The sequence below is a fragment of the Doryrhamphus excisus genome, chromosome 14 (genome assembly GCF_030265055.1).
Source record: "Doryrhamphus excisus isolate RoL2022-K1 chromosome 14, RoL_Dexc_1.0, whole genome shotgun sequence".
NCBI lineage: Eukaryota > Metazoa > Chordata > Actinopteri > Syngnathiformes > Syngnathidae > Doryrhamphus > Doryrhamphus excisus.
The window spans coordinates 7,587,540-7,600,638 of NC_080479.1; the positions used below are offsets into that span (position 1 = coordinate 7,587,540).

The 13,099-nt window shown below is 45.3% G+C and overlaps 1 protein-coding gene across 2 annotated transcripts in view; it reads right to left on the reverse strand.

Annotated features, from left to right (window-relative positions):
- atxn1a (ataxin 1a) overlaps nt 1-13,099 on the reverse strand; it is a 66,691-nt gene that overhangs the window by 4,481 nt on the left and 49,111 nt on the right. For both annotated transcript variants that reach the window (XM_058046864.1, XM_058046865.1), the window contains one exon: nt 43-2,076. In XM_058046864.1, coding sequence (XP_057902847.1) covers nt 43-1,716 — 1,674 coding nt within the window. In that variant the 5' untranslated portion in view covers nt 1,717-2,076. The remainder of the gene's footprint in view (nt 1-42; nt 2,077-13,099) is intronic.

Genomic DNA, 13,099 nt, shown 5'->3' on the forward strand with positions numbered 1-13,099 from the left:
GACTCTGAAGCTAAGAACTAAACCAGCTAAATGAATCCTTACCTGCGCACGGTGCTCGCCCACAGAGAACTGAACCACCGCCAAGTTGGGCGAAGCATGGCTCCCCTCGATGCGCTCCACCGTGGACGAGTCGATTTTCAGCTCGCTGCTGATCTCGGCGCTCTGGATGAAGTCCTCCGTCTTCAACTCCTCCACACGCTTCAGCTCGCCATCCGCCAGCTGGATGATGGAGCCCTTGACAAAATATGGCGGGAGCGACGGGGGAGCTGCCGCGCTGGACTGTGGTGGGGGCACCGTTGACGGGACGACGGGGAGGTGCAGCTGGGCTCGGACCACCCCGCCCGAGGTGACCTGGTGATAAGAGACGCTAGGATTGTCTTGAGTTTCTCCTCTTGTGGCCGCAATGTAGGCGTGAGGGAGTGCTGCGGGAAAGGGGGACGGGGCGGATGACGTCACAACCTGGGACGTGGTGGACTCCAGCGTGGTCATTCCGCTTCCACTGACTGGGATGATGACCGGCTGGGCGCCAGTGATGAGTACGTGTTGTTGCAGGCTGGTGTGGTAGCTGAGTGGAGAATGCTGGCTGCCGCTGGCCCCCGCGATGTAGCCGATCACTGGGGCCTGGGGGTAGACGCCCGTGGAAGGGAGCCCCAAAGACTCCACTGTAGAGTTGTGGGTGGTGTGTATAACAGTCTGTGGTGAAAGTGGGCCAACGGCAGCTTTTAGATTGTCTACGTTTAAGGGGGGTGGAAAGGTGAAAGAAGGGGTGGACGATGCGGTGGTGCGATGGATGGGCTTCCCCAGGAGAATGCTGCCTTTCTCCAGGTGGGCTGAGGTCTTCTCAGGGCTGCCCCGGGCTGATACCAGCTGGTGGTCCCCATGGCTGTTGGGCATGAGCATGACGGAGGTTCTCAAAGCCAAGGGGTCGTGAGAGTAGTCTGACGGGAGAACCAGCTGGCAGGACTCGTAGGTGTCACGTGATTTGATTGGTTTAGCCAGTCCGGACTCGAACCTCCGGCTCCGCTCCAACCCCCCGTTGTGAAGCTGCCTGGATTCTCCTTCTTCTTTCCTGGTGGTTCCTCCGTCCGTGTATTGGGACGCTGCTATGTGATGGCCGTGCAGGGACTGAGGAGAGCGCAGGGTCCGAGGAGAGGCGCGGTGCGGGGTGGCGTCCGTGGGTGGCGGCGGCATGGTGGAGGTGTGCCGGATGGATGCCCGCTGTTGGTCATATTTGGAGGTGTGGGAGGGGGCGGATGAAGCGGTCTCCGTGTGGGATGAGCTTCTGTGAGACGAGGAGGACAGAGGAGGAGGCGGAGGAGGAGGTGGAAGAAGCTGGGGTGCGATGTAGCCGGTGTAGGGCGCGCTGTAAGGCGAGGTGATGAACTGAAGGTTGGGGGGCAGCTGGGCGTAGTGGACTGTCCCTCCGACGGTGGTCTGGGACAGGGGGGATGTGTACACCGTCGGAAGGGATGAGACGAGTGTCATGGAGGAGGAATCTGACGCGGAGGCCAGGGATTTATACGGGGCGGTATCAGATTGTGCGGAGCTGCGAGGGGAGTTCTCGGTGCTCCCGTTGCCCCCAGCGACAAGCCAGGCCACATTGTCAGAGCGCTGGGGGTCTGGGGCGGGTGCTACGGTCAGGGAGCGGTTTTCTGAAGGGAGCTCCCTCTTCTTCGGGGGCAGACATTCATTACTGCGTTCCTGGTTGGACTTCATCCTAACCCCTCTGGAGTACGTACTTGATCCTTTTATTGCCTTCCTTTCTCACCTTCTTCAGACTTGACTCTCTCTCTTCTGCGTGTGATCTTTTCCTCGTGCTTAGCGTTCTCCTACGGAAACATCCGGGTCCTCGTGAGCAGGTGAGGCGGGATTCAAGATGGAAAGGTATGGAGGAGGAGAAGTGGGATGGCCTGTTCCGTCCGCGTGACTCTAGCGACCGGAGGGTGAGCTGAGGGCGTTAGGCGAGAGCGTCACGACGTCACACCTGCTGCATCCGCCGAGGACGACGGGGGGCCGAGTGCGTCGGGCTTCATGCGGAATCATCGCCCTGCGAGCGCCCCCTCACGCTGCACGGTCCTGAAAGTCAGACAGGGACAAAGTCGGCATTCGTGTCTTGGATTGAATAGAGTGGGTGTACCTAATGTAATGGCCTGTGTGTGTGCATGTGTGTGTGTGTGTTGGCACCATCTGTTCTGGAAAGCTTGGTGTGAATCTCATACATAATGTAAAAAGTATGCTGACATCTGAGCACGCTCAGTTACGCTGACACGTGTTCTTTTCCTCACGTATCTGCACCCGCACCCGCACGCACAAGCACACGCGTTATAAAACACACAAGCACACACATATTTGTACAACTAATTCTGGCCAGCATATGTGCACTTTGCACTCAATGTTGCTGCAATACAACGCTTAGTCATTTTGTTCCTCAATTGCAGTCTGGGGTCTTTGCTACATGTGTGCATTGCTACATGATCACTATTTATTTATATGGTTTAATACTAAATAATAACATTGAAAAACTATCATTTCATTAGCAGTCCTTAATTATAATTGGTATATGTTCAACGCAGAAAACCTGTTTCTAACCTTCCAAATATGACTTTTTGACCTTATTAGAGCCTTATAGATATGAAATAACATCCCAACAGTCACCCGTTCACTTGTACTATCCGATATAGTAAACATGATATGACAAAATAAGACATATTAGACATAAATGAGACATAATAAAGACTCACACGTCGGGAGCATCGGAAGAGTTCCTTGTTGCTGTTTTTACTTCCTCTTCCTGGGGCGACTAGTGTCCCATCAATGTAACTTTACTGACACCTAGTGACCATTGTAGAATACTATACATTATATAAGAATACTGCAGGAATCAAGTAATAATATTTCTAAATGAATTAAGATCATTTGAAGAGAGAAGTGAAATATTAGGAAAATCCCACGGTATCCCTTGCATCCTTCCGTTTTTCAGAAGTTTAACTGGAATGGAGTTTGACTCGATGGCGTGAGGAACTTGGAAGAGGCAACGAGACAACGTTGGGCAACACACGGGAAGACAAACGCCAGGAATAGCTCAGGAAACGTGGAAGAGAAAGAAGACGTGAGGGAGTCGTAGTGCCGGAGTGACCTACATTAGTAAAAGAGAGAGTATTGCCTCACTGAAACCGACACCAACGTTCACTGAAAAGATCTCTGTCACCTGAATCTTGCTGACTTGGCAGCGTGTGTGTGTGTGTGTGTGTGTGTGTGTGTGCGTGTGAGTGTATGTGTGTGTGTGGTTATCAGATGACCTGAAATCTAAGCTGTCTGTCCTCCATGTGCTTTAGATCCCTCACACGTTCACAAATACAATGATCGTACCCTAGTCTGTGCATGTGACTTCTTTATAGTGACAATCTGCTTGTGTGTGTGTGTGTGTGTGTATGTGTGTGTGTGTGAGACAGAAAGAGAGAGAGAGTGAGAGAGCGAGGCAAGACAACTCAACTGTAAAGCCAAAACGCACACTCATGCACTCCACTATTGTCCTTCTAAGGTCAAAACGCTAGAGAGATGTGTGTGGATGTGTGTGTGTGTGTGTGTGTGTGTCCTCAGGCAACAGCACACACCTCTTTTCCTCGTTCTCGCACATTTGTAATTACGCTATAGCCTGCGCGGTGGATTCAAACGAAATGAATGAAAACCTAGCCGTAATGTTGCAATGTAGACAGTGTAAAAGCGGTTAGTGTGTGTCTGTAGCTGTCATGCTAATGAGCTGGTGTCTGTCCAAGTATGAGGCTGTGTCACCACAAAGGGCGACTTTTCACACACACACACACACACACACACACACTGTAACGCTGCACTGGTCCAATGTAGTAGACAATACGACAACATGAAGGAGTGGCGCAGGAAGACACAAACAGCAAACTCATGATACGCTATGCTTTAAGACGTGCGGCGAAGCCTCATGATGATCGGATTTAGAGCATATCTTAAGTGCATGTATGCTAGCGAGCACATTTAAGATGCTAAAAGCAATCCAATGTAGGTCAATATATGTTAAGCTAGCTGAACAAAACAACTTAGCTTTGTGTTACAGGTGACAAACAACATTTGCATCATTCATTCACGGGGGGGGCGTGCTGGAGCCTATCCCAGCTGTCTTTGGGCGAGAGGCGGGGTACACCCTGGACTGGTGGCCAGCCAATCACAGGGCACATATAGACAAACAACCATTCACACTCACATTCATACCTAGTATGGACAATTTGGAGTGGCCAATTAGCCTAGCATGTTAACCTAGCACTCCACACAGAGATGGCCAAGGGTGGGATTGAACCCTGGTCTCCGAGCTGTGAGGTCTGTGCGCTAACCACGAGACCGCCGTGCAGCACAAATTTGCATCATATTTAATAAAATCATTAATAATGAATTCATTTTATTTTAAATAAAACAAATAAATAAAAAGGGCGACACGGCGGTCTAGTGGTTAGCGCGCAGCTAGGAGACCAGGGTTCAATTCCACCCTCGGCCATCTCTGTGTGGAGTTTGCATGTTCTCCCCGTGCATGCGTGGGTTTTCTCCGGGTACTCCGGTTTCCTCCCACATTCCAAAAACATGCTAGGTTAATTGGCCACTCCAAATTGTCCATACTAGGTATGAATGTGAGTGTGAATGGTTGTTTGTCTATATGTGCCCTGTGATTGGCTGGCCACCAGTCCAGGGTGTACCCCGCCTCTCGCCCGAAGACAGCTGGGATAGGCTCCAGCACCCTTGTGAGGAAAAAGCGGTACAAAATGAATGAATGAAAATAAATAAAAATTAGCTGTGGCCCAAAAATGGCCCCGGGGCTGCACTTTAGACACCCCTGCCAAAGGAAGCGTCACACATTTCAAAAGAGCAGGACTTCATACTAGCATGTCCGCCATGAAATGAAAAGTGTGATGAAAGACATTGATAGACCTGACACACACTGTGGGTGTACTCACCACGAGTGCCGCCCACCCCAATCCATTTCTCCCACTCTGTCTCTTCCAATTTACGCTCCACGCACATGTGCACGCGTGCACCCAACCCGTCTGTGTGCTTGTAGGCTGCTCGGCTAAATCCTGACAGTGAAAGTACAGGAAGCTCCCTCGCTACGAACGCTCAGGTAATCTCGCTCACAAACACACAAACACACGTACACACACGGACACACACATTGGCCTGCACACATCCTCACACACTCTGACGTACAAAATCGGTCGCACAAAACCTGCTCACGCCCACAGGGAGGGAGTCCCGCATGCAGAGCTCCAACGCCTATTATGCAAGGGACTGAATGAGAGCCAGTTTGCCCTACACACATACACACATACACGCACACACGCACACACGCACACACACTTCATCAGGTATTCATTCAAAAAACACACACACACACACACACAGCAGCTGGCTGCACGCCCAGAGAGCGCTTACAAGCAGAGAAAGGAAGGGTGGAGGTTTGGGGGGCGGTGGGCGGTGGGGAGTGAAGGTTAGCAAAGAGTGACACCCCATAAAGAACCCTCATGGTAGATATACGGTAGAACTGCATGCACTACCAGTCCGACTTGGGACACACTTTACCATTACACAGCATGGCAAACTGCTACTACACACACACACACACACACACACTTTATAGGGCAGCATTAGGTAAGCTGCACTTCCAATTCTTGACCACAAGATGTCAGGATTGATCACGTCGGTGGAGTGTGTGAGTGTGTGTGCTTGTTTACTTTCCAAAGTAAAGTGACCCACTTAGAAGAGCTTCTGAAAGTATGTTTCAAAATAAATGTAGAAATGAAGGCCTGAGACAGGGGTGGGCAAACTACAGCCCGGGGGCCACATGCAGCCCACCAAGCGTTTGAATCCGGCCCGCCAGTTACTTTCAGAGTATTTCAACTTTTAACATGATTGTCTGATTCAGTACAAAAAAACTGTCAAATTCAATATATGCTAGGACTATGTTATGCTAGCCATAGCATTTCAGTATGTGGAATCAAACTATGGAATGGATTGAGTAAGGACCTCAAACAATGCACAACGATGAGCCAATTCAAGAAACAATACAAGCAGTTGATGTTTGCTAAATACAAGGATGAAGAGTCTTGAACCAGTCATGATGTGCTATATATATCACTATATTGACACGCACTATGGTACCCATTATGGCATTGGATGCTCATATCACCTCCTACTTCGGTGCGTGACAAAAAATAAATAAAAATATTAAAATATTAAAAAAAATTCAATTAATAATTTTTTTTTTATTGAAATTATATTAGGAAAGCAGGAAGTGAACAAATGTAACAGTTACTGATTGTAAAAGTACCAGATGGAGGGGTAGGATTTAATTCCTACTCCTTCCTACTCCTTTTGGACATGTGGAACTGGGAACTGATTATGGGATGCACTCAATTGTAATCTGATGCATGTTCAAATGAAATTAAAGCATTATCATTACAAAATGTCATAGTTTGAGGGAAATGAGAACATATAGCTAATAGTATTACACTTTTACAAATAAAATTAGACTAATAATTCAAGGTGGACTGTTAGAATTATAAGCGTAAAATAATGTGTGTGTGTGTTAAATATATGTTCTGGTTCTCAACGCGGCCCACGAGTCAAAAAGTTTGCCCACCCCTGGCCTGAGCTATGAAGAGCACTAGAGTGATTCCCACCAAGGGAAGGATAAACATCCTGCCATGGAATATTTCATGTTTTATTGATAACAAACATGGCTTCAGAAACCTGCTGATGTCGTTTTTCACGAACTCCCAGGATTCCGAAAACGGAATCGTGGAATTTGCCAATGAAAAATATCATGTCTATAATATCTACTGTTAAATGTGAATTTAACAGTGAAATGGTGTTGTTGTGATGAGAAGGAACATTTCCCTGGCATGCCGCTAAATCTCATCCCCAACACTAACCCGCCCCCTCCCAAAATAAACACAACGAAACAGCAGCCTCAACACCCGTGAAAGATGGCAAAAAAACCTCCCCTCTTGTGGCACATGAATGGGAGCTAGCTGGGTTAGTTTAGCAGAGCATGCTAGGGCGACTCGGGTTGGATGAGTGTGTTTACACCAGGGGTCTCAAAAATGCAAGTGTGGCCCGCAGGACACTAGTTTGAGGCCCCCGCCTTGATATGAAAGTTTAATGTTAGTGCGGCCCGCACAAGTTTGATATGGATGCTGTATGGTATCATGTACCCAGAAAAAATTATTACATTTGATTAATGTTCATGTTAAAGGTTAAATAACTGTTAATAGTTATCCTCCCTATCCGTGTGGAAGTGGTAAGTTTTTGGCTATTTAAGTTTAAAGGAAATAACTTGAAGGCTACCGTGTAGGTCGCTAGCTCTCTAGTTTGCGAGTTAGCATGTGTCTCAAGACCCTGCAGTTGCGCAATATGTTGTAAATAAAAAGAGTATAAATGTGACTATAGTCGTGTTTTGTCATGTCTACAGGGCTCTAATAATGCTTTGTTCATTTTAATCTGAAAAAAAATCATTTGTCTACCCACCAACTATATGTGGTTTCTTAAGTTTTTATTATTATTATTATATTTATTTATTTATTACTGATTGATATTCTTTATTCTTGATTTTGTATTTATTTTTCACCTTATTTTGTGTAGAAAAATAAAAAGTAAGATATTTGAGAACAGTGGAATGTTTTATCAGAGCTTTTATTGTAGAAAATTGGAACCAAAGCGAAGTTTTAAAAATGTTTTTGTTTTTAATAAATGCGTTTTTTGGGGTTTTTTTTTTTGGAAAACCTGATGCGGCCTAGTCTCACCCAGACCCGAGCTCCAGTGGCCCCCAAGTAAATTGAGTTTGAGACCCCTGGTTTACACCGTGTACTTTCACTGCTTGTTAATGCAAACAAACGTTTTACCATGTCTGCTCATGTTATGGAAGCTCTTTGCCACATTGTATCAACAAAATAACATATAATGGCAAATAACACAATAGGAATTAGACTATGTCTTCCTGAATCACAACCACGGGCATTATAGTTTGTAGGCTGACATCCTATTGGAGTAGTATGATAAGCAGCGACTGTATAACTAGTACCTCTGCTTGTGGGTTAGTGGGAGCTGATTGGCTGAATGATGTGTGGAAGCACTTTGCTCCTTGCTGCTGTCAGAACAGAAAGAATGAATGAAGCAGCAGCAGAAAGGCTGAATGGAAGTTTCTCAGTCACATTTGCGTGCCCCCCTTCCTTTTGATTTTCACCTACTTTGTCTCTCGCACACCACCAATGTTGTGCGTCTGCATGTCTCATTGTCTGCTTTTGTTCGTCTGCAAGTCACGTAAGCCGTTTGTGTGTGCCTGCTTGTGTGTACTCTGTGGGGATTATACAGCAATAGAGGAGCTTAGCGGTGATTTGCCCATCCCTTACAGTCCCTCCCTAATCCTCACACGCATACGTTGTGTGTGTGTGTGTGTGTGTGTGTGTGTGTGTGTGTGTGTAGCAGGTTTGTGAATGGGATGCGCACAAGTCGACCCCGCCTGGCTGTCTCGAGAGTGTGGCTGAGGGATGAAATGTGACGCAATGTTTAAAAAAAGGAGAAAAAAGCGAGAGAGTGTAAATGGCCTTCAGTTCAGGGAGTGCACTGATGACAGGATTATGTAATGTTTACACACGGCGCCGCATAATAGACTACAAGTGGTGTGCTGCTGCGACGGCTAACATGTCGGAATGGTTGGCTCTGTGTGTGTGTGTGTTACCACGCGTAAAGAAAACCACTAAATAAAGATTCATTCATTCATTCATTCATTTTCTAACGCTTTTCCTCACGAGGGTCGCGGGGAGTGCTGGAGCCTATCCCAGCTGTCTTCAGGCGTAAGGCGGGGTACACTCTAGACTGGTCGCCAGCCAATCACAGGGCACATATAGACAAACAACCATTCACACTCACATTCATACCTATGGACAATTTGGAGTGGCCAATTAACCTAGCATGTTTTTGGAATGTGGGAGGAAACCGGAGTACCCGGAGAAAACCCACGCATGCACGGGGAGAACATGCAAACTCCACACAGAGATGGCAGAGGGTGGAATTGAACCCTGGTCTCCTAGCTGTGAGGTCTGTGCGCTAACCCCTAGACCACCGTGCCGCCACTAAATAAACATAAAGCCCATAAATAATAAATAAATAATAATAATAATAAATAATGACAGCACAGTGTAGTCTTTTAGTCTAGAGCAGGGGTCTCAAACACGCGGCCCGCGGGCCAAATGTGGCCCACAGGACACTAGTTTGAGGCCCCCGCCTTGATATAAAAGTTTAATGTTAGTGCGGCAAGTTTGATATGGATGCTGTATGGTATCATGTACCCAGAAAAAACTATTACGTTTGACTAATGTTCATGTTAAAGGTTAAATAACTGTTAATAGTTATCCTCCCTATCCACGTGGAAGTGGTAAGTTTCTGGCTATTTAAGTTTAAAGGAAATAACTTGAAGGCTAGCGTTTAGGTCGCTAGCTCTCTAGTTTGCGAGTTAGCATGTGTCTCAAGACCCTGCAGTTGCGCAATATGTTGTAAATAAAAAGAGTATAAATGTGACTATAGTCGTGTTTTGTCATGTCTACAGGGCTCTAATAATGCTTTGTTCATTTTAATCTGAAAAAAATCATTTGTCTACCCACCAACTATATGTGGTTTCTTAAGTTTTTATTATTATTATATTTATTTATTACTGATTGATTTTCTTTATTCTTGATTTGTTTATTTATTTTTCATCTTATTTTGTGTAGAAAAATAAAAAGTAAGATATTTGAGAACAGTGGAATGTTTTATCAGAGCTTTTATTGTAGAAAACTGGAACCAAAGCGAAGTTTTTAAAAAATTATTTTTTTTAATAAATGCGTTTTTTTTTTGTTTTTTTTTTGGAAAACCTGATGCGGCCCAGTCTCACCCAGACCCGAGCTCCAGTGGCCCCCAAGTAAATTGAGTTTGAGACCCCTGGTCTAGAGTTTCTATTCATACACTTTACCCAATATCACTGCTTCCACTGCTTTAAAGTGAATTTTGAATTTTGAGATATAAAAAGCTACCGGTTGTCATCACCACAAGCAGAACATGATCGAATCGGTTTGGGGGAAAAAAAAAAGATATCATGCATGACTACAAATGAGCATTCCAGGGAGGGTGTTAACACCAGCACACACACATAATTGGTATACACACACTCCAATAGACAAATGGACAATAATATGTTGGAGAATGAAAGACGTGTTTGCCAGCTTTTCTCTTTTTTGCATTTTTCTCTCCACAGGAAATGAACTATGATTAGAAACCCGCTGCCTCCAATTAGTTGTCAAGGCAACTGACGAGCGTCACCTGACTCTCTCTGTTTTTTTCTTTGCATTCGTGGCTCGTCGACGCGCTTGTCTACGAATACAGTGCATCTGAATACATGTTAAAGGGGAATTACTATGCTCACGTTTGTATTTGAGTCGCAGACTATGGAGCAGCTACACACCATAACCTGCACAGAAAGCTTTCTAGATCTTCCAGAATCTGCACCTATTCCAGCTGGATTGCAGCATGTCCATATAAGGAAATCCTGGTTAAAAAAACTCTGAGCTAGCCCAAACTTCCTTTCAAATGCACAAACCTCATTATCTGAAACTTCGGCGTAGTTAGCTTAGTTTTCTTCTGTTACTCTGTTCCTCGTTCATGCTCTTATTTTGAATTCACTTCCTCTGTTCTGTTTTCCGTTGCTTTCAATTATCTCCCATACCTGTTTCCTATTATTTGTGTTGCCTATTTAGTTCAGGTGCGCGCTGCATTCTTTGTCGGGTCATTGTCATTTGCGAATTGATCATGCTAGTTCATTGTTCTGCTGCATAGCATTATTATATATATTTTTACCTGCAATTGGGTCCTCATCTCTGCATCCTGGGGTCGAACCGTAAAACTCTCAAGCCGGAATGTGACACTAACAACATTTATAGGTCAGAAAAGTGGACAAAGCACAGTAGGTCCCCTTTAACGCAGTGCAATAGGTCTTAAGGATTCAGACCATTCAGAGACCATTTGCAGGGGTTTTTGATTTTATCAGGGGGGCTCAGGCTCTCATGTCACTGCAATATATTCCATGGAAAAGATAACAGGGTACTCTTTTAATACCCCTGAAAAAAAATGTGGGTCTTTGAGGACAAACCAAGGCAGTTTAAAAGATGTCATTCCTTTACCTTCAAATGACACCAAAATATGGGCCAAATGTGCTGACACGGCAGGTCGTGCAAACCTGCAGAACTTTCACAATGTTGACCAAAGAACATAAAAATGATGCTTTGCTGGGGCCATATCTGGCTTTATCGGACGCGGCATGGAGTCAGCGGCGTGTCACGCGTGAACAAAACAAGTCAACACAAGCTAATCAGGACGAGCGCCACGGGTGTCCGCGTGCAGCAACAACAGAGCGTAAGCAAACCGTGATTGCGCCACGCCGAGGCAAATTGGCCAATTTCCCCCCACGGTGAGACAACGCAACGAGTGCGTGGTCAGGAAGAGAGCGGAGAGGAAGCGACCGCAAGGAGGAGCATGGTCGCACGATGATCTCCTCCATGTCCATACCTACTTACTGTACCGTGGTTGGCAACGCTTTGCTCCTGAACTGCCGCACACAAAACGGCAAACATTTGTCACAACGTGCACCCCCCCCAGCGGGGGTTCCTGATAAATACAACGCTTTACAGCACTGTTATTAAACACAACAAGTCGGACTGTATCAAAGTAACAAAGTCTTCCAAAGCATTTTGACCACGAGCCATGGGGGGGGGGGGCACATTTGTAATTTACAGTCATGGGAAAAAATGAGGACACCCCACACAAAGGATAGAAAGACACACACACACGCACGCACGCCGCTGAAACGCCAACCTTTGCACAGAGGACACGGTGCATGTTTGCAGATTGGCAGCAGTTATGTAACAGCAACACTAGCAAACAGTGCGGCAGGACTGGATGACGGACGGATGGATAGATGGATGGAAGGTGAGTGAGACAGCAATGTCACCTTTGTACAGCAGAGGAGAGAGAGAGAGAAGATCTATGAGCCGATAGAAGTCACGATGCTACAAAAGCCTCACCTTTATGGTTTCATCATGGCGACAGTTTGACATTGGAACTGTTTCTTTACGCTTCCATTCACTTTTATTTTCATTATCTTTTATTGTTTGTCCCATTTACTGATTTATTGAAAATATGAGCTGGAAACCTCATATTACAAATATACAACATAAGGTGGCCAGAAATATTCCAGTATTGAACAAAGCAAAATTTGTTCTCGATCAGAAATCACTCCACACTCTTTATTGCACTCTGGTTCTACCATATCTTACTTATTGTGTGGAAATATGGGCTAATAACTATAAAAGCAATCTTCACTCGCTAAATGTACTGCAAAAAAGGTCAGTAAGGATAATTCACAATGCCGCCTACAGAGAACATACTAACTCCTTATTTCTAAAATCACAAATACTTCAACTTGCTGATATAGTTCATCTTCAAACAGCTAAAATAATGCATAAGGCTAAAAACAACCAATTAGCTAAAAATGTCATCCAATACTTCTCTACAAGAGAGGAGAAATATGATCTCAGGGAAGAAGTACATTTGAAACACTTCTATGCTAGGACTACGTTATGCTAGCCATAGCATTTCAGTATGTGGAATCAAACTATGGAATGGATTGAGTAAGGACCTCAAACAATGCACAACGATGAGCCAATTCAAGAAACAATACAAGCAGTTGATGTTTGCTAAATACAAGGATGAAGAGTCTTGAACCAGTCATGATGTGCTATATATATCACTATATTGACACGCACTATGGTACCCATTATGGCATTGGATGCTCATATCACCTCCTACGAGGTACGAGGTGCATTATTTAAAAAACAAACAAACAAAAAACTTAAACTGTATTATGGAAAGCAGGAAGTGAACAAATGTAACAGTTACTGTAAAAGTACCAGATGGAGGGGTAGGATTTAATAAGCTTTGCTTCTTCCTACTCCTTTTGGACATGTGAAACTGGGAACTGATTATGGGATGCACT